Raw genomic sequence first — 20,764 nt, 5'->3', positions numbered from 1 at the left:
ATGTTCAGCACCATTCGCGACTCTTCAGATACTGAAGCAGTCCGTGTAGAAATGCAGCAAGACCTGGACAATATCCAGGCTTGGGCTGATAAGTGGCAAGTAACATTCACGACACAGAAGTGCCAGGCAATGACCATCTCCAACAAGAGAGAATCTAACTCGCACCCCTTGACGTTCAATGGCATTATGATCGCTGAATCCCCCACTATTAACATCCTGGGGGTTACCATTGACCAGAAACTGAACTGGAGTAGCCATATAAATACCGTGGCTACAAGAGCAGGTCAGAGGCTAGGAATTCTGCTGCAAGTAAATCACCTCCTGACTCCCAAAACCTATCCACCATCTACAAGGCACAAGTCAGCAATGTGATGGAATAGTCTCCACTTGCCTGGATGGGTGCAGCTCCAACAACACTCAAGAAGCTCGATACCATCCAGGACAAAGCATCCGCTTCATTGGCACCCCATCCACAAACATTCACTCCCTCCACCACCGACGCACAGTGGCAGCAGTGTGTACCATTTACAAGATGCACTGCAGCAATGCACCAAGGCTCCTTAGACAGAACCTTCCAAACCCGCGACCTCTACTACCTGGAAGACAAGGGCAGCAGATGCATGGGAACACCACCACCTACAAGTTCCCATCCAAGTCACACACCATCCTGCATTGGAACTATATTGCTGTTCTTTCACTGTCGCTGGATCAAAATCCTGGAACTCCCTTCCTAACTGCACTGTGAGTGTACCTACTCCACATGGACTGCAGCAGTTCATGAAGGTAGTTCACCACCACCTTCTCAAGGGCAATTAGGGATGGACAATAAATGTTGGCCTAGCTAGCGACGCCCACATCCAATGAATGAATATAAAAAAAGAATGGCAGAGCAGATTGAATGGCCTACTCCTGCTCCTCTGTTCCTCTGAGTAATGGTTTTCTATTGTAGCTGGTCAGAGGCAGTCATGAAGCTAAGATTCGATAAATTCAACAGAGGGAGATTGCTTTGCATTTATTTGAGATGTGGAGCTGAATTTTATTAGCGCGCTGCGCTTTGCGGCAACGCGCTTTGAAGTTGGTGGCCTTCAGGCGTGGATGCGAGCCCCCGCGATATTTTGTGTGGGGGCTCATTTAAATGGAGGGGACGGAGTGGCCACCCCCAATTACGTAGAGGGGACGGCCGCTCCGTCCCCAGCAATGGCATCCGGCACCACCGCGCAGGCCCCGGCGTCATTTTTAAAGGGCTTCAAGCTCTTAGCAAAAATTTGTGTTTTTAAAGTAACATTACTGTGGAATTTGTTTACAAAAATAATAAAAAGCTGGAGCCCCTTTCCCAACCCCCCAATTTTTTTTATTATCCTATATGACAAACATTAACTTTATTTCCACCCTGAACCTTCCCCCCAACCTCGTCACGTTTGCCCTTCAACCACTTCCCACAATCCTCACAGCCAATAAAAAATGTTTTCCCCGCTCCCCACCCCGCCCGCCCTGATAATTTCACTCCTCCCCCCTCCCCACCAGTATCTCACCTCAACTCTGAATGGAGTTCCGAAAGCGCACATGTTGCGGCTGGCGGCCATAATATCGGCGTGGGACAGCTGACGGGATAAGGTAAGTTGATTTGCATGTTTTAAAAATTAATTTTAATATTTACATGAAGGCCCCACTGCCAAGCAGTGGGGGTGTGGCCGCATCGAGGCCTCGCTACCACCGGTAAAACACGGCGGGGCCTTCTCCGCGTTGGGGGTCATGGCGGGCCGCTACCACAAGTATTTTAAGGGCCCCACCGCCACGACCCCTGACATCAAGGGGCTGGTAAAATTCAGCCCGTGGTGTTGATGTGGTGGGAGGGCTTTGCAAACTTTAGTGGATAGGAAAGAATGTTCAATATCCAAAGATGTTGGAAAATTTTGGGGGATTTGACATCCTCTTCTAAAGGGAGCAGTTGAGTCTCTGTATACATTCCTGCATTCACCCTCTGTTGGTATTCAAATTAGGGTACCTCCGCTATCTGCACAAAGTCCATTGGGATCAGTGGTGGTGCTTCTTGGTGGATGTCATCTCTTGGATTTTTTCAGAAACTGAGCTGTACATGTGTGCAATCTTGTGAATAAATGTAAGAATATATTATTTTCCAATCTTGAGATTTGTTTAATAAATTGTATAATCCGGCTTCAGATTTATTACACTAATCATTAGTAAAGTGGAAAATTTTATAATTTTTACAAAGTCATTTTATTTATGGAAACTTCAAAACTGGTAGCAGTTTTGCAGCAAGTCTTAATAAAGTTGAAGCATTTAGTAGATCGGTTTGCAGGCACCTCATGAGATAATATTACAACCTGATTTTTTTAAAAAAATTCTTTCAAACCATTTTGTGGAGCAAATGATTTCCACAAATCCCCCTGTATAGACGTAAAGTTTATGAAAATTGCCCCCCAAGCGAATGATGCAGTTAATAAATACCAGGTCTGCTCTGAATATTCCCTTGGAATCAGCATCCATGGTCTCTCACGTAGGCAGATTCTGCATCTCTTACAATCATGAAGTTTATCTTTACTGCACAACTATTTTTGCAATAGCATGACTTGGGGCTGTAACAATAAACATTTCATGTTATTTAAGAAACTGGATACCATAATTTCACATGTAAACTATACGCATTATCCAATCTTTTGAGGGATGGAACTGACAAACATTGGTCAAAGGAAGTCAATGAAAAATCAAGAAGCTGGTTTATTTCATAGATTATAATTGACTGAACAGAGTAGTAATTCCAGCTGTTTAACTTCTTTTATGACACTTCCCGTAACACATAAAACAACAAAGCATACATATTAGTAGGTTAACTTAACTTGCCCTGGTCAGCCTTATCACTCAATCTGTCCAGCTATCTTCTTAGTAGAAGCTTGTCTCCAACCTGTCTCCCTCAGACAGCATTTTTTGAATTGACTCACTGACCACATCTCAAGTCCTTCTTTTGTTCTCTTCCTGGACAGGAAGTTAACTGTTCGATCTCTGACTCCTTTCCCATCTGGGGGTTGGTTATTGGAGCTGTTAAACCAACAAGCACCTCCTGAACGAAAGCCCTGAGCAATTCCAACCCACTGCTCTCAAAATGAATAGAGTCATTGCCACACAATGAGTTGGGATGGTTCACATGAAAGTCTCAATGGACTTCCATTGTTTGATTTGAAGTTTGATCCATTTGCCTTGGCTTCAATACATATTTTCTTTCTCCTCACGCCAGTTCTAGCTTTAAAACTTTGAGAATGGAATTTAACTTAAAAGTAATAGTGGAATATAAATCATACCCACAGTTCGCCTCTAAGCCACATAACATCCTGACTTGGAACTATTTTTCTGTTCCTTTACTGTTGCTTGGTCAAAATCCTGTAACTCCCTTCCTAACAGTGCTGTGGGTGTACCTACCCGAAATGGACTGCAGCGGTTCAAGAAGGCATCCCAACACCACCTTCTCAAGGACAATTAGGGATGGGCAATAAATGCTGGCCTGGCCAGCGACACCCATATCCCCATAAACAAATAAAAAAGAAATTTGTGGCTAAAATCAAAAATCCCAAAATATGATACCCACTGAACTTTTAACCCAGGATTGACCATCTGCTTTGACGTGCGGCAGATGTTTTCACTCATTACTCTCCACAAGGATTAATTGTAAAATCGTTCATGAAGATGGAATCTTTTTTCTCTCCCTCTCTCATTTGCTACACAGTATAATAATGCACAGTTTTAAATACATTTCTTATGCTGCTCACCCAATTCCAATGAATTGTTCATGCTACTATATAAATTTAAAGCATTTGAGGATGAGAAAATCTTAAAGGCATGTTTTTGGTTGTATGTATCCCTTTTCTAGTTTGCCCATTGTAATCTTGGCATTCTACTTGTGTTTTTTTCCATTGCTGTTCACATTTAACTGATTATATGCATTGAACAAAATGGAATGTTGTGTAAGGTATTATTATGTGTTTTGGCAGAAAATTCATACCAGTGTAGGCTAGGATGCCAGCTTATTAAAACAAATTTTATTCTTACTGCCATTTACAAAACATATATTCCAATTTGGTGTGTATATTAATGTAATACACTGTATTGCATCTCCATATATTTAGGGAAGATGCATTTTTTGGGGGAGAAACTTGTATTAAATTGAAAGACTTATGTCATGACAGCCCTAAAATCATCATGTGTAACCCCAGTTTGTATTCCTTTGTAAAGTTGCGTACTACTGAAGTTGTTGGCATTTTTACATCTGACAGGATTACATCTGACAGGACGTATTCTACAACTTGTGCCTGGGATTTCTTTAACCCTCTGATGTAGCATAAATGACATTTCCTTTATTTATGTATCTGCAGCATGATTTTTTTAATAGCTTTCTGCAATTCTAAATTATTCAAATCAAATAGGCAGCACTAAATTCCAGTTGAAAAATTGGTTCTGTTAAATCTCAATCAATGTTTTTATTTCTACTTCTAGGTTGAGTAGTTACAGGGAATAGAGCAAACGCTTATGATTTCTAGAAGAAAAAAATGATATTTTTGAACGCAAATGAAATTGTGGGGTCAAGGATAATTTGACATCTGGAGCAGTGGACTATTAGGCTTCTATTTGCAAGCTTGGGTTTAAAATTTGAGACTCATCTGTCCATTTTCTGCAACTTCCTTTGAGTCAGCTTTGCCAGATTTCATTTAGATAACTGGGTGGAGTTCAGGGGAGTTTAAAAAAAAATCTCATACTACCTAAGCAGCTGGTATAGCATACAGCAAACCACTATGGAGGATTTCATGTCCCAAAACAATTTACTTCCTGGCTAAAGGAAGACTCTTGGCACCAAAAAACAATGAAAAGAGGAGAACAAATGTTTGAAGCCTTTTTTTTTTGTTAAAGGAAATGCTCTTGCCCCTCATTTTAAAGTGCTTTGAGGCCTTCGCAGGAATGTACTTCATGCTTGAGGATTAAACAGTTCCCAAACTTGCATAATTTTTCTTTTGATTTTCTTTCCCATAAACAGAAGGCACCTGTACAGACATGAAGACCATTGCTTTGCAAGTTGTCATCTTTGTATGTTTGATAGTGTTACACCATGCTGTGAAAATCTACTCTTTTTCAGCTGAGAAGCTCATTTAAACAAGCCTTTACCCTCAAAAAGGCTCCCAAATCAGCATCTTCATATTCTGACATCGAAGAAATAGCAACACCAGACTCTTCAGTCCCATCCTCCCCTAAAGTGCAACGTGAAGATACAGATTCATCATCTGCCCCCATTAAGCCATCACTTTCGTCCACTGAGTAAATATTTAAATATTTTCAACTTGTTTTGTTCACTAGTTTATTAACTGTTCATATAGGCTGTTATTAATTGCCTTTACAAAAGCGCAAGGGGAGAGCCAACTGTGTAACAGCCCCGACAATCAAATTTTTCTGCAGCACCTGTGGAAGAGCCTGTCACTCTAGAATTGGCCTTTATAGCCACTCCAGGCGCTGCTTCACAAACCACTGACCACCTCCAGGCGCTTACCCATTGTCTCCCGAGACAAGGAGGCCAAAGAAAGAAATTGGCTTTATATGAAGTTAATTTGTTGAATTGTCATGAATATACGAAAAGAGCAAAAGAAATACTTGCATTTATATATCGCCCTTCATGACCTCAGGACTTCTCAAAGTGCTTCACAGCCATTGAAGCACTTTTGAAGTTTTGTCACTGTTCTAATGTAATGGATGCCAACTTGAACAAAGCAAGCTCCTACAAACAATAATGTGATGATCACCAGATAATCTATTTTAATGTTGGTTGAGGGATAAATTTTGGACATAACACTGGAGAGAACTCCCTTACTCTTCTTCGAAAGAGTGCCATGGGATCTTTTACATCCAACAGAGAGGACAGACGGGGCCTCAGTTTAATCTATTAGAATATGATAAATTTTTAGTTTGTTTTACATGTTGATTTCATCTCTATAGGTTTTATGCAGACGTTCAGGGAGGGTCATTAAGTCCTTTCTTAAATATGTAAGAGATCAGTGAAGCTCACTGAAGTGGTATTACATAAGTGTTAAATTTATTTAAACTTCCCTCTTGAGTGCCTGCACCCGATGATGATGAGAGGTGCATTGTACCACTTAAATGATGTACACTTGAAGACTAACAGAATTCTTTGTTGCAGGCAATGTAAATTAACAGAGTGGTTTTGAGTAACAATATGTTTTCAGTGCTGGTAGAGGTTGCCAGTTGCATTACTAAGTTCCGCTGACAGTCAAGTTCTGACAGAAAAAGAGTAAGGGGGCGAGTGAAGGTTCTGTTAGTGGGATAGGGTGCGGATTGACAACAGAGCTTTGGCCGATCTTCATTACCCTTGTGAAATCTTTGAAGTGCTTCAGGCAGCAAATGGCAGTTCTTGGGGTGGTAAAGGTTGCATCCACATTCTCTGTAAGCCTGAACAATCCTTTTGTGGAACTTCCTCAGACTCCAACAGCCTTGTTCGTCTGGTCCTCACTTCTACCAAAAGGACCGCCACAGGAATCCTTTCCACTGCTAACACTGCTGAGGCTGCACTCACTGTTTAATATTTCCCATTTCTGCCCCTTTACTTGGCTGTAACATTTTCAATAGTGTAGAATATTCCTTCTACCAGTGGCAGGAAACCTTGAGCACTGCTCTAAACCCACCTTGCATAATCAAGGAGGACCCTGGGTTAAAAACATGGCAGGTTAAAGGAGGAGTCACGTGTGCTTTCCTACCATTTGCACCCCAATCAGAGGGACATCTAGCCCAGGTCCAAGTTTTGTGCAAAGCCCTGTGCCAAGTTGATGCCAGACTCCTTCATGCTCCTTGATGTTGAAGGCAGGTTTTCTGGCAGCTTCTCAATGCATCAAGCATTTAATTGTGCATGTCCCATCAAATTCCTCATCTGAGTCCTGTGCAGCAGAATCCCTGTGCGACCTTGCGACCTGTGCGGCAAGCTGGCACCTACCCAATCCTTGCCCCTGCCCTTGCTTCAGCTCACTTATGCCTGGTGTCTCACCATGCGCAGATCCCACCTCAGATCTATCCTCTAAGGTTTGTGCTGTGTCAGTACCTGAGCTGGTGGCTGCAAGTGTGAAATCAAGTGATGATGCTGTGTCTTCATCACTCTCATCTTGCTGGTCCTCCACTGCCTGGCCAGATTGCGCCTGTTGGGGATGTGAAAGGAAAAAGGCACAAGGATGCTTACACCATCTGTCACTTGTAAATCAGAAAACAATATGGGATGAGAAAGAAATGGGATAGGTGAGAAATAGGATTAGGTGTCCAGGACAAATGCTGGACAAAGCACCCCGCTTTACTGGCACCCCCATCCACAACATTCACTCCCTCCACCACCGACACACAGCGGCAGCAGTGTGTACCATCTACAAGATGCACTGCAGCAATGCATCAAGGCTCCTTAGATAGCACCTTCCAAACCCATGACCTCTACTACCTAGAAGGACAATGTCAGCAAATGCATGGGAACACCACCATCTGCAAGTTCCCCTCCAAGCCACACATCATCCTGACTTGGACATATATTGTCATTCCTTCACTGTTGCTTGGTCAAAATCCTGGAACTCCCTTCCTAACAACACTGTAGGTGTACCTACACCATATGGACTGCAGCAATTCAAGAAGGCAGCTCACCACCACCTTTGCAAAGGCAATTAGGGATGGGCAATAAATGCTGGCCTAGCCAGCAACGCCCACATCCCATGAATGAATTTTTAAAAAAAGGTGTGAGGATACTGTCATCTTCTATGGTTTCAGCCCTGACACAGGCCACAGCTTCAGCAAGGCCTTCCCAGTCCAGCAATGCCTCAAATTTAAAATTCTCATCCTTGCGTTCAAATTTCTCCATGGTCTTACCAAAGCCTATGTCTGTAGTCTCCTCCAGCCTTATAGGTCTTCAAGATCTCTGCACTCCCTCAATTCTGGCCTCTTGTACATCCCTGATTTCCATTGCCCCATCACTGGCAGCCTTACCTTCAACTGCTTACACTAAAGTCTAGAATTCACTCCCTAAATGCCTCATCTGTCTATGTCTGTCCTCCTTTAAGATGCTCCTTAAACCTTCCATCTTTGACCAAGCTTTTGGTGACCTGTCCTAACCTTTATTTGGCCTGGTGTCAAAGTTTTATTTGATTACACTCCTGTGAAGCACGATGGGGCATTTATTATGTCAAGGGTGCTATATAAATGCAAGTTGTTGTTGGAGTTAGGTCACAGATCAGCCATGATCTCATTGAATGTTGGAACAGGCTTGAGGGGCAAAATGGCCTACTCTTGTTCCTATGTTCCCACAGATCGCAACACAAGTGTGTTGCATTTTTATTAATGACACTCCTGTAATTAAACTGGTCATTGTAACTGTAGAATTTCTGGTGTTGTGTGAGAGCGCTGTTATTGTCACAGTGGCGCAGTGGTTAGCACCGCAGCCTCACAGCTCCAGCGACCCGGGTTCAATTCTGGGTACTGCCTGTGTGGAGTTTGCAAGTTCTCCCTGTGTCTGCGTGGGTTTCCTCCGGGTGCTCCGGTTTCCTCCCACATGCCAAAGACTTGCAGGTTGATAGGTAAATTGGCCACTATAAATTGCCCCTAGTATAGGTAGGTGGTAGGGAAATATAGGGACAGGTGGGGATGTGGTAGGAATATAGGATTAGTATAAATGGGTGGTTGATGGTCGGCACAGACTTGGTGGGCTGAAGGGCCTGTTTCAGTGCTGTATCTCTTAAAAAAAAAATATGTTTTTAATGCAGGGTCTATGACTCCCATGAGCCTGAGTTGAAGGAGGTGTCAAACCTACGGAACGAGTTATGGGATAAGGAAAGGAAACTCACAGATATTCGCCTGGAGGCTCTTAGTTCAGCTCACCAGCTGGAGCAGTTACGAGAAGCCATGCATAATATGCAGGTGCGTTGTATATTGTGCAAGGGAATAAAACTTATACAAATGCAGAGAGATTGCTGGCCAGCAAACGTTGCTTCATTAAGTCAATCTTAATGCGTGTCCGGTTATGAAGTGCCTTCAAAGGCAGTCAAGTTTGCTGGATAATTATTGTGACATACAGCAACAAATACATATTGGGCAGAATTTTATTCTGCCATTGGAGGCAAGCATGGAGGCATGTAGGCAAACAAAATGGCAGGAGGCGCCGTTCCCGACATTGCCCAGGCCTCCACAGCTGAAGGGGCTTGAGGAAGGAAGGGAATGGGTGAGCACCAGGCAGTCCAAGAGAAACAGGCAGGTAGTTCAGGAGTCCCCTGGGGTCCCACTTGCAAATCGGTATTCCATTTTGGAGGATGATGAGGCTGGTTCCTCCAGGGAGTGCGGACAGAGCCAAGCTTCTGGCACCACAAGCAGCCTGTCTGCACAGGAAGCAGGAAAGAGAGGAAGAACAATAGTAATAGGGGATTCTATAGTCAGGGGAACAGATAGGCGCTACTGTGGCCGTCAACGTGACTCCAGGATGGTGTGTTGCCTCCCTGGTGCCAGGGTCCGGGATGTCACTGAACGGCTGCAGGGCATCCTGAAGGGGGAGGGTGATAAGGCAGAGGTCATTGTACATGTTGGTACCAATGACATAGGTAGAAAGAGGGATGAGGTCTTGCATCAAGAATTCAGGGAGTTAGGCAGTAGACCAAAAAGCAGGACCTCTCGGGTTGTAATCTCTGGATTACTCCCAGTGCCACGTGTGAGCGAGTATAAAAATAGGAGAATAGCACAGATGAATGCGTGGCTTAAGAGTTGGTGCAGGAGGGAGGGTTTTAGATTCCTGGACCACTGGGACCGTTTCTAGGGAAGGTGGGACCTGTACAAGCAGGACGGTCTACATCTGAACCAGAGGGGGACTAACATCCTTGCTGGCGGGTTTGCTAGTGCTGCTGGGAGGAGTTTAAACTAACTTGGCAGGGGGAGGGGACGCAGACTCCTAGCAGAATAGGGACACAGCTATACACAGGAAAGCAAACAAGTCAGAGGGAATACAGCGGAAGTAAGTTTCAAGGGAGTAAGACCAGGATGGAAGGCCTCTACATTAATGCCAGGAGTATTACAGGTAAAATGGATGAGTTAAGGGCAATGATTGACATGTGGAATTGTGATATAGTAGCCATCACGGAGACATGGTTGAGGGAGGGGCAGGATTGGCAGCTCAATATCCCGGGATATAGAATCTTCAGGCAAGACAGAGGAGGGGGAAAAAGAGGAGGGGACATTGCAATATTAGTTAAGGAGTCAGTTGCTGCAGTAAGGAGAGATGATATCTTGGAGGGGGCATCAAATGAAGCTTTATGGGTAGAGTTTAGGAATAAAAAAGGGACAGCCACATTGCTAGGTGTTTATTATAGACCCCCAGATAGTCAGCGGGAAATTGAGGAGCAAATATGTGCGCAATTTGCAGAGGTGTGTAAAAATAATAGGGTAATTATATTAGGTGATTTCAACTTTCCCAACATTAATTGGGATAGTCATCGTGTTAAGGGCTTAGATGGAGTGGAGTTCTTAAAATGTATACGGGAGAACTTTTTAGCCCAATATGTAGAGGATCCAACAAGGGAGGGTGCAGTGCTGGACCTAATTCTGGGGAATGAAGCCAGACAGGTGGTTGATGTGTTGGTGGGGGAGCATTTTGGTGATAGTGACCATAACATGGTACAATTTAAGCTTGTTATGGAGAAAGAAATGGACAAGTTGCAAAAAAGGTTGGGGGAGAGTGAATTTTAGTAAAATAAGGCAGGATCTGGCCAAGGTAGACTGGAAAGAGTTACTTGTCGGGAAATCTACAGAAGAGCAGTGGGCGGCATTCAAAAAGGAAATGGGGAGGGTACAGGCCCAACATGTTCCCTCCAGGGTAATAGGTAGGAGCAACAAGCCCAGAGAACCATGGATGACCAGAAACATTCAGGGTACGATGAGAAGGAAAAGAGAGGCTTTTAGCAAATACAAGGAGAGCAAATCAATGGAAGCATTAGTGGAGTACAGAAAGTGTAGGATGGAGCTTAAGAAAGCAATTAGGAGAGCAAAGAGGGGATGTGAGAAAGCTCTGGCTGGTAAAAGTAGGGAAAATTCCAAGATATTCTATAAGTATATCAATGGGAAGAGGATAACCAGGGAAAGGGTAGGACCCATTAGGGACCAAGGGGGAAATTTGTGGGTGGAGCCAGAGGACATTGGTAGGGTGTTGAATGAATACATCACATCTGTCTTCACTCAAGAGAATGAGGATGTAGATATGGAACTCAGAGAGAGAGACTGCAAGGTTCTTGAGCAAATTGTTAGAGGGAGTGACAAGGTATTGGAGGTTTTGGAAGGCTTAAAAGTGGACAAATCTCCAGGTCCGGACAATTTGTGTCCCAGGATGCTGTGGGAGGCGAGGGTGGAGATTGCAGGGGCTCTGACCCTAATTTTTAATTCCTCTCTGGCCACAGGGGAGCTGCCAGAGGAATGGAGAACAGTTAATGTGGGCCCACTATTTAAGAAAGGTTGTAGAGATAAGCCAGGGAACTACAGACCAGTGAGTCTCACGTCAGTGGTAGGGAAACTATTGGAGAAAATTCTGAAGGAGAGAATCTATCTCCACTTGGAGAGGCAAAATTTGATTAGGAATAGTCAGCATGGCTTTGTCAGAGGGAGGTCATGCCTAACAAATTTGATTGAATTTTATGAGCATGTGACCAGGTGTGTCGATGAGGGTAGTGCAGTTGATGTAGTTTACATGGATTTCAGCAAAGCCTTTGACAAGGTCCCACATGGGAGACTTATCAAGGAAGCAAATGCACATGGGATACAAGGTAACTTGATAAGGTGGATTCAAAATTGGCTTAGCTGTAGGAGACAGAGTGATGACAGACGGCTGTTTTAGTGACTGGAAGCCAGTGTCCAGTGCCATACCACAGGGATCTGTGCTGGGTCCCCTATTGTTTGTCATTTATATAAACGACATAGTATGTCGGGGGTAGGATCAGTAAGTTCGCGGATTACACAAAGATTGGCCGAGTGGTTAACAGTGAGGTGGAGTGTCTTGGGTTACAGGAAGATATAGACAGGATGGTCAAATGGGCAGAAAAGTGGCAGATGGAATTTAACGCTGAAAAGTGTGAGGTGATACACTTTGGAAGGAGCAATGTGACACGGAAGTATTCAATGAATGGCCTGTCACTGGGAGGTTCCGAGGAACAAAGGGACCTTGGCGTGTTTGTCCATAGATCTCTGAAGGCAGAAGGGCAGTTTAATAGGGTGGTGAAAAAAGCATATGGGACACTTGCCTTTATCAATCGAGGCATAGATTACAAAAGCAGGGAGGTCATGTTGGAGTTGTACAGAACTTTGATAAGGCCACAGCTGCAGTACTGTGTGCAATTCTAGTCACCACATTATAGGAAGGATGTGATTGCACTGGAGGGGGTGCAGAGGCGATTCACCAGGATGTTGCCTGGGATGGAACATTTAAGCTATGAAGAGAGGTTGGATAGGCTTGGGTTGTTTTCGCTGGAGCAGAGAAGACTGAGGGGTGACCTGATCAAGGTGTACAAGATTATGAGGGGCATGGACAGGGTGGATAGGGAGCAGCTGTTCCCCTTAGTTGAAGGGTCAGTTACGAGGGGTCACAAGTTTAAGGTGAGGGGTAGGAGGTTTAAGGGGGATTTGAGGAAGAACTTACCCAGAGGGTGGTGACAGTCTAGAATGCCCTGCCTGGGAGGGTGGTAGATGCAGGTTGCCTCACATCCTTTAAAAAGTACCTGGATGAGCACTTGTAATGTCATAACATTCAAGGCTATGGGCCAAGTGCTGGCAAATGGGATTAGGTAGACAGGTCAGGTGTTTTAATGCATCGGTGCAGACTCGATGGCCGAAGGGCCTCTTCTGCACTGTATTATTCTGTGATTCGGTGATTCCTGCCATTTTGTCTAAGACAGGGAAGGCTGAGGACAGCCTTCTCGCCCCAGGCCAACTGAGGCCCTTAAGTGGCCAAATTAGTGTCTACTTAAGGGCCTCTTCCTGCCTCCATCTCAATTTCGCAGAAGGTCGAGGGGCCCACCGCCACGGGTGATGACGCCTGGTAAAGCTTGGACTCCTTGCAGAGTAAGGTGGGGGCCCCTCCTTTGGGGGCAATCCAGGGCCCCTCCTCACCCCCCGAAGCAATCGCCACCCCTGTTCCCAGGAAAACATGCCACCCTCATCAACACCACATTGCCCCCCCCCCACCTTGCTGGTACAGCAGAGCTGCCAGCCTGCCGATTGGCTGGCAGCTCTGGAGGCGGGAGCTCATCCCTTAAAGGGACGGCATCCCTGATGGCGGGCAGTTAATTGCCTGCCCACCTTCAGATGGCTTCCGGGATCTGACAGAGGGTCGAGGTGGGTCTCCCCCTGACTTCTGGCCCGCTGTTGGAACCCCCATCACCAGCATAAAATTCAGCCCATTGTGTGAGAATAGTTCTCATTAAGAAGTATCGTCAGGCCTGTAATATTTAAGGTGGAAGTTTCTAGAATTTGATTAGCAGTTTGTCTTGCTGAAGGGCACATGAATCTGACAACTGCAGTCACTCTGCTCAATGGGTGATGAAGCACTTGCCTGATTTTGGCAAGATGTGATGGACATGCTGATATTTTCTATGCCAAACATCTGCGAATATCTTAAGCGTCTTTAGTTTTCGAGAGCCTGTTTCGCTTCGTTAATGTCACTCATCTAATTTTCAAACTTACTTGTCTTATTTGCCTTTGGATATGTAGTAATATCTTGAAAGAAACCTGTGTTCTGAAAATTGATTGTTTTGTTTATGAAGTCTTTGAAAGAAATGACTTTGTGATATTCAAACTAAATTATTTGTAATATTCTGATTGCAGCTCTAACTCCATATAGTTCTAATTCGACCTGTTAGGAGCACTTCTGAAAATAATCAATTTAAAAAGTTCATTTGGTATCAAACAAACATCATTTGCACATGCACCAGATGGTGATGCACTGTGCATTAGATGATGATAAATGTAGTGTAAACATGTTATACTAGTGAATAATCAGGAATTATTGCCAGATTGAGACACTGCAGTAGTGCGAAATTACAATATTTTTAAAGGACTATTCATGATATGGTCCTATTTTTCCTTAAATTATCCATGGAGTTAAAAGAACACACAATTTGTGCAAATATGCCACAAGCTATCCAGCCTCCTGATCACTTTGCCCAGCTTCAGCATATCCCCAAGGTTGCTCCACTGAAAAATCCATCTAAAACAATAACTATGTTCGTCCCCACAATTAAAAGCTACTTTTAGACCTCTGTTCATCATACACAGCTTCTCAGCTGAGAGAACAGTTGGGCAGATGCACACAGTCCCTTCCAACTGATTACTGTGAGTATTGCAAGGGTAGCCAAGATTTTTGCTCCCTGGTTTTCTTTTCCCGCGAAGAAATATCTCTCCTTCACTTGGTATTTGTCAGTCCAGATGGAATCGAGAACTTACTGTGCAGAAAAATGTCACAGTTTTATATGCTTACCCTTGTACATTATTAAATCAATGGCCACATACACACAATCACATTTTAAAGTACAAATAAATTAATATAAAAAGCTTAGAGTCTCTTATTTTAACACAAAATATAAAGCAAGCTGAAATATGACAATCTGATTACACTTATCCTGATTTTACTGCAGCCATGAAATTCACATTCTGACTAATGTGTGAAGCTGCTTTTTCTCTTGGTGTATAATAATAATGAGTAACCTGCTTGAAACCAGAACACTGTTTGTATTGGCCCTTTATTTTTAAAAGTTGTGATGGCGTAACTGTGAATGGGAATTTTCTGTTCCTGCCATTTTTCTTCTGTTATATTTTGTGATCCAAGATTTCAGTGGATTTATTTGCTGTTCGAGTGGAACATAACCGGTTCCGGACTGATCTTCAGGTTCATAATGATGGGACCACAACTGAACAGTTTGATCAGAATAAGCAAGAGGGGGAAGATTTTCATCTTTACCATTTGGGTGGTAATCTGATAGAGTGGATTGCCTACCTGTTATAAAACCCAGCTGATTTCCATTTCATTCCTTTCAGTGCATGAAAAGCAGGCGGGTTCTACAGTGCTCAGGTTTTCTGCTCCGCTAGATCACCTCCCAAGTAGCAAATACAGAAATCTACCCCTGTGGCTGTCTCAAAGATTGATGTAATCTTTCATCTGTGAAACATTTCATTGCAAAATCTTTCAAAAAAAATTACTCCATAACAAATTTTGTGAGGTGATAGTCATACAAAGCTATATTAACAGCGTCTAAATACATTTTCTGTAAAATATGAGGCTTCATGTGCCCAACTGGATGTTTTGTTGCAAACAAAGAATAATTTCCAATTCATGTGTTAAAAATATCAAAATCACATCAAAATTATATTAGAAGCAGAAACCTCAGTGATGAGTTATACATTCTTGTTTTGACTTACATACTTTGCCTGTAATTCCAACACAAAATCAGAGGCAAGTGTGTTTACTAAATTACTCTCATCTTTTATAGGTGGAAATTGAAGCATTAAAACTGGAAAATGACCGTCTCAAAGCAGATACAGGTACTGGAGCTTCGCAGGCTGTAACATTATCGTCTGCCACTTCCTCTCCTCGGCGATCATTAGGGCTCACCTTAGCTCATTCATTCAGTCTAAGTCTTACAGATTCTATTGACCAAGGTAATGATGAACACACTTTATACTGCATTTTCATATGTTTGTGTTGAAAAGATTTTTGATACACAAAACAGAAAAGCCTTTGAAATCTACTAAAATAAAAGCAAAATACTGTGGATGCTGGAAATCTGAAATAAAAAGCAGAAATGCTGGAAATACTCAGCAGGTCTGGCAGCATCTGTGGAGAGAGAAGCAGAGTTAACGTTTCGGGTCAGTGACTGAAGAAGGGTCACTGACCCGAAACGTTAATTCTGCTTCTCTCTCCACAGATGCTGCCAGACCTGCTGAGTATTTCCAGCATTTCTTCTTTTTATCTTTGAAATCTACTGCCCTACAAGGGGCATTCATAAGGGGATCTCATAACAGGGTCTTCATCTCTGGCGTGCTATGGGAACCATAGAACCATAGACCCATTACGGCACAGAAAGTGGCCATTCAACCCACTGTGTCTGCACTGGCTGAAAAAAACAGCTGCCCAATCTAATCCCACCTTCCAGCACCTGCTCCGTAGCCTTGCAAGTTACAGCACTTCAGGTGCAGGTCCAGGTATCTTTTAAATTAGTTGAGGGTTTCTGCCTCCACCACCAATCTGAGCAGTGAATTCCAGACACCCACTACTCTCTGGGTGAAAAAGTTATTTCTCATGTCCCCTCTAATCCTTCTACCAATCACCTTAAATCTGTGCCGCCTGGTAATTGACCTCTCTGCTATGGGAAACAGGTCCTTCCTGTCTACTCTGTCTAGGCCTCTCATAACTTGCAAAGCTGAAGTCTCCCCTAACACTGCCCCCTCCCCCCATCAAACAATCATCTGTTGTTGTTCCCCTGTCTCTCATTACTGTTGTCAGCTATTCAGTCTTCCATTTGACTTACTCATGGTTACTCAGTTTGCTTGAAAGCTGACATAAGATACTGATGATGCTCAATCACTTGACTTAACATTCAAATCCCATGATTGCATGTTAAGTTGGGAATCTCAATGATATCTGTGTAGCAGTTTATCATATCTCAAAGTGCTTCATGCTTTGAATTATTTTGCAGTACAGTGATTGCTGCTATGCAAGTATATATGAGAGCCCTTCTGCCCCATAAAATTCCCACAAAGAGCCATAAGAGGAATAACTAGTTTGTCTGTTTATTGGCAACATTGATTGAAGGAGGGACCATTGGCAAGGACGCTGGGAAAACTTTCTGCAACGAGATGTGTAAGGGGAGATTTTCCTAAATAAGTACCAAGGTACACTGGCTCACCTGGGCACAGCATGTATCAGAATATTGAATGAATCAGATCGCACATCTGTAAAGGAGCCCATACAATACTCCATTTGAATTAATGGAGGAAACTCAGATGAGTTCCTTCACAGGTCAGTATTCCGACTCACCCAATTCTCCAATATTCACTGCTCAGACAATTCTGTGCGCTTGGTTATGCACCCTAGAAAATCTCCCGTTTTAACTGTCCACATGTAACAAACAAATTTAGCCTCAGTTTAATGTCTCATCAGGAGGGCATTTGTTATCTCAGTTGAAAAGAAGAAGAGGAGTCCTTTGTCAAATTTCTCAGGATGGCCCAAAATACTTAATACATAGAATTCATTTCTTTGAAGTGCATTTACTAATGCTATGTAGGAATTGTATCATTTCACAACTTTTCAGTCACTCAAGGGAACAGCTACCATTAGACCGGGTCGAATCTTGCTGACTCTTCATGCTTCAATGCTACTTCCTGTTGGTCAGCCAATGAAATGCTAGGAATAGAATAACTCAGAATACAGATCTTCAGGCCCTTACTCAGGATTACTATTGTGATGGATTTCCTGAAAAGGGAGAAATTCAAAGAAAACTGCCTTTTTTAAGAGAGAGAAAAAGAAGAGATTTTTGTCATAAAATTCTGCTGGGCTTCACTGACATACAGCGGAATCCAGCCTGACTGAAGCTGTTATTACACTACCATGTTCACATTCATGCAAAGGGGTTTTGGTATGCATTAAGGTGAAAGTGGCAGTACAACTGATGAATCGTGTCACATTGTGACTCCCAGGCCCAATAAATCCAAGTGGTTTAAGACCTCCTCTGGAAAGTTATTTTGACGCAGATGGAATATAACTCCAGTGCAGTCAAGTTGAAAAGTGCTCAGGGGACTTGTGTCTCTTGGCACTACATAAACTTGGTATTGAATCTTTTTAATTTTATTGGAAAGGAGACAGCACTACCCATATTTTCATAGATTTTAAAGTAGCCAGCAGGTGGAATTGCACATGCCTGTGGAGAACTCCCTCTTGGGAGGCAGATTCTAAGTAACAGGCAAGCGCAGCCAGTAATAAAATTCAGGCCTTGTCAGCTGCCCCTTGCACTCGAGTTTGTCACTCTCAGGTCAGTAATGAATTACAATTAATAGAATAATACAAATTTCAGATAAAGGTGAATTTTAAAAATGCATAAAAACTAACATAACCAAAAATTAGAACAGAAGGTAATCGTTATCAAAGGCAAAAGAACAAAGTAGAATTCAAGAAAGCATGAACAAAGAACAGTACAGCACAGGAACAGGCCATTCGGCCCTCCAAGCCTGCGCCGATGTTGATGCCTGCCTAAACTAACACCTTCTGCATTTCCGGGGCCCATATCACTCTATTCCCTTCCTATTCATGTATTTGTCAAGATGTCTCTTAAACGTCACTATCGTATCTGCTTCCACCACCTCCCCCGGCAGCAAATTCCAGGCACTCACCACCTTCTGTGTAAAAAAACTTGCCTCGCACATCCCCTCTAAACTTTGCCCCTCGCACCTTAAACCTATGTCCCCTAGTAACTGATTCTTCCACCCTGGGAAAAAGCTTCTGACTATCCACTCTGTCCATGCCGCTCATAACTTTGTAAACCTCTATCATGTCGCCCCTCCACCTCCGTCGTTCCAGTGAAAACAATCCGAGTTTTTCCAACCTCTCCTCATAGCTAATGCCCTCCAGACCAGGCAATATCCTGGTAAACCTCCTCTGTACCCTCTCCAAAACCAGAATTGCACACCATATTCTAAGTGTGGCCTAACTAAAGTTCTGTACAGCTGCAGCATGACTTGCCAATTTTTATACTCTATGCCCCGACTGATGAAGGCAAGCATGCCGTATGCCTTCTTGACTACCTTATCCAACTGCGTTGCCACTTTCAGTGACCTGTGGACCTGTACGCCCAGATCTCTCTGCCTGTCAATACTCCTAAGGGTTCTGCCATTTACTGTATACCTCCCACCTGCATTAGACCTTCCAAAATGCATTACCTCAGATTTGTCCAGATTAAACTCCATCTGCCATTTCTCCACCCAAGTCTCCAACCGATCTGTATCCTCTGACAATCCTCATCACAATCCGCAACTCCACCAACCTTTGTGTCGTCTGCAAACTTACTAATCAGACCAGCTACATTTTCCTCCAAATCATTTATATATAATACAAACAGCAAAAGGTCCCAGCACTGATCCCTGCGGAACACCACTAGTCACATTCCTCCATTCAGAAAAACACCCATCCACTGATACCCTCTGTCTTCTATGACCGAGCCAGTTCTGTATCCATCTTGCCAGCTCACCTCTGATCCCGTGTGACTTCACCTTTTGTACCAGTCTGCCATGCGGGACCTTGTTAAAGGCTTTACTAAAGTCCATATAGATAACATCCACTGCCCTTCCTTCATCAATCATCTTCGTCACTTCCTCAAAAAACTCAATCAAATTAGTAAGACACGACCTCCCCTTCACAAAACCATGCTGTCTCTCGCTAATAAGAAGGTGTGAACATTGGAGTACCTTGTACAAATAAACATCAGACAAACCCTGGCAATGACAGAATCAGTGAGCAAGAGCAAAAACCATTTTTACTGCTATCAGAAACAGATCTGTGTATGTATATTAGGGCGGCACAGTGGCGCAGTGGTTAGCACCGCAGCCTCACAGCTCCAGCGACCCGGGTTCAGTTCTGGGTACTGCCTGTGCGGAGTTTGCAAGTTATCCCTGTGTCTGCGTGGGTTTCCGCCGGGTGCTCCGGTTTCCTCCCACCTCCAAAGACTTGCAGGTTGATAGGTAAATTGGCCGTTGTAAATTGCCCCTAGTGTAGGTAGGTGGTAGGAGAATGGTGAGGATGTGGTAGAGAATATGGGATTAATGTAGGATGAGTATAAATGGGTGGTTGTTGGTCGGCACAGACTCGGTGGGCCGAAGGGCCTGTTTCAGTGCTGTATCTCTCAAAATAAAAAAAAAGATTTAAGGTTTAACTTTAAAATACGTGTCTTTAGTACAAAATGCACACTGATAAACATTTGCAGTAAGGGGTGGGTTTTTGTCTTTATTACCAGGGTATAAAGTATTACTTAGAGCACCGAGAGAAATACAGGTGGTAAGGATTGCACACCCAGAACAGAGCCTGCCTGATTTTCCTCCCAATTAATTGAGTGGATGAATGATTCTCCAGCTCGATTACGGTCGTGCAATCCTCCCCACTGAGGCAGTAAAGACAAAAATCTGGTTAGGATTTATTTTGTAAGTGCAATTCTGCCTTTTTGGCTTCAGTCATTCAAATGTGAACTTGTTAAATGTTTAGGTGTTTGCTGTTCGGAATATAAAGGGTGCAGCTAAGACATCTTAATTTATGTGAATCACCTAATGTTACAAATGAAACTATTTGTTTTGGGTTTTTTGGATATGGAAATCAGCCTTTCTGGAAATCCTTATGCAGCAACATTTCATGGTATTGTTCTGGTTTTATGTATCAAAAATCATTTAGAGTGGACGTTGATTTGTGCAACAGTGCAGACCTCTTAAACTGCCCAATAAAAGGTATGGAGCCTGAATAATAGAATGGGATCAGGCAAGGTCGCTCATATGAATAAAAACACCAGCACAGACTCGATGGAGTTAAAGGCTTATTTCTGTACTGTTTCATTCTTTGACTCTATCTTACAAATATAATCATAGCCACAGTTGACATGATTCTATATTTACTACAATGCCAATAAATTGTGATGGATGTTTTGGTGCAAATTGATAGAGCACGTTCCAAAAT

At 43.3% G+C, this 20,764-nt stretch overlaps 1 protein-coding gene across 10 annotated transcripts in view; it reads left to right on the top strand.

The window, feature by feature from the left end:
• Positions 1 to 20,764, top strand: part of LOC137383841 (neuron navigator 1-like) — a 719,754-nt gene that overhangs the window by 638,166 nt on the left and 60,824 nt on the right. For 9 of the 10 annotated variants that reach the window (XM_068057137.1, XM_068057136.1, XM_068057135.1 and 6 more), the window contains 3 exons: positions 5,141 to 5,319; positions 8,799 to 8,952; positions 15,546 to 15,714. In XM_068057137.1, the coding sequence (XP_067913238.1) occupies positions 5,141 to 5,319; positions 8,799 to 8,952; positions 15,546 to 15,714 (502 nt within the window). The remainder of the gene's footprint in view (positions 1 to 5,140; positions 5,320 to 8,798; positions 8,953 to 15,545; positions 15,715 to 20,764) is intronic. The other variant, XM_068057140.1, reaches the window with a different exon arrangement.

Source organism: Heterodontus francisci, chromosome 25 (assembly GCF_036365525.1).
Source record: "Heterodontus francisci isolate sHetFra1 chromosome 25, sHetFra1.hap1, whole genome shotgun sequence".
Lineage (NCBI taxonomy): Eukaryota > Metazoa > Chordata > Chondrichthyes > Heterodontiformes > Heterodontidae > Heterodontus > Heterodontus francisci.
The sequence above is the reverse complement of the archived record's forward strand: the minus strand, read 5'-3'. Positions and strand labels throughout refer to the sequence as shown.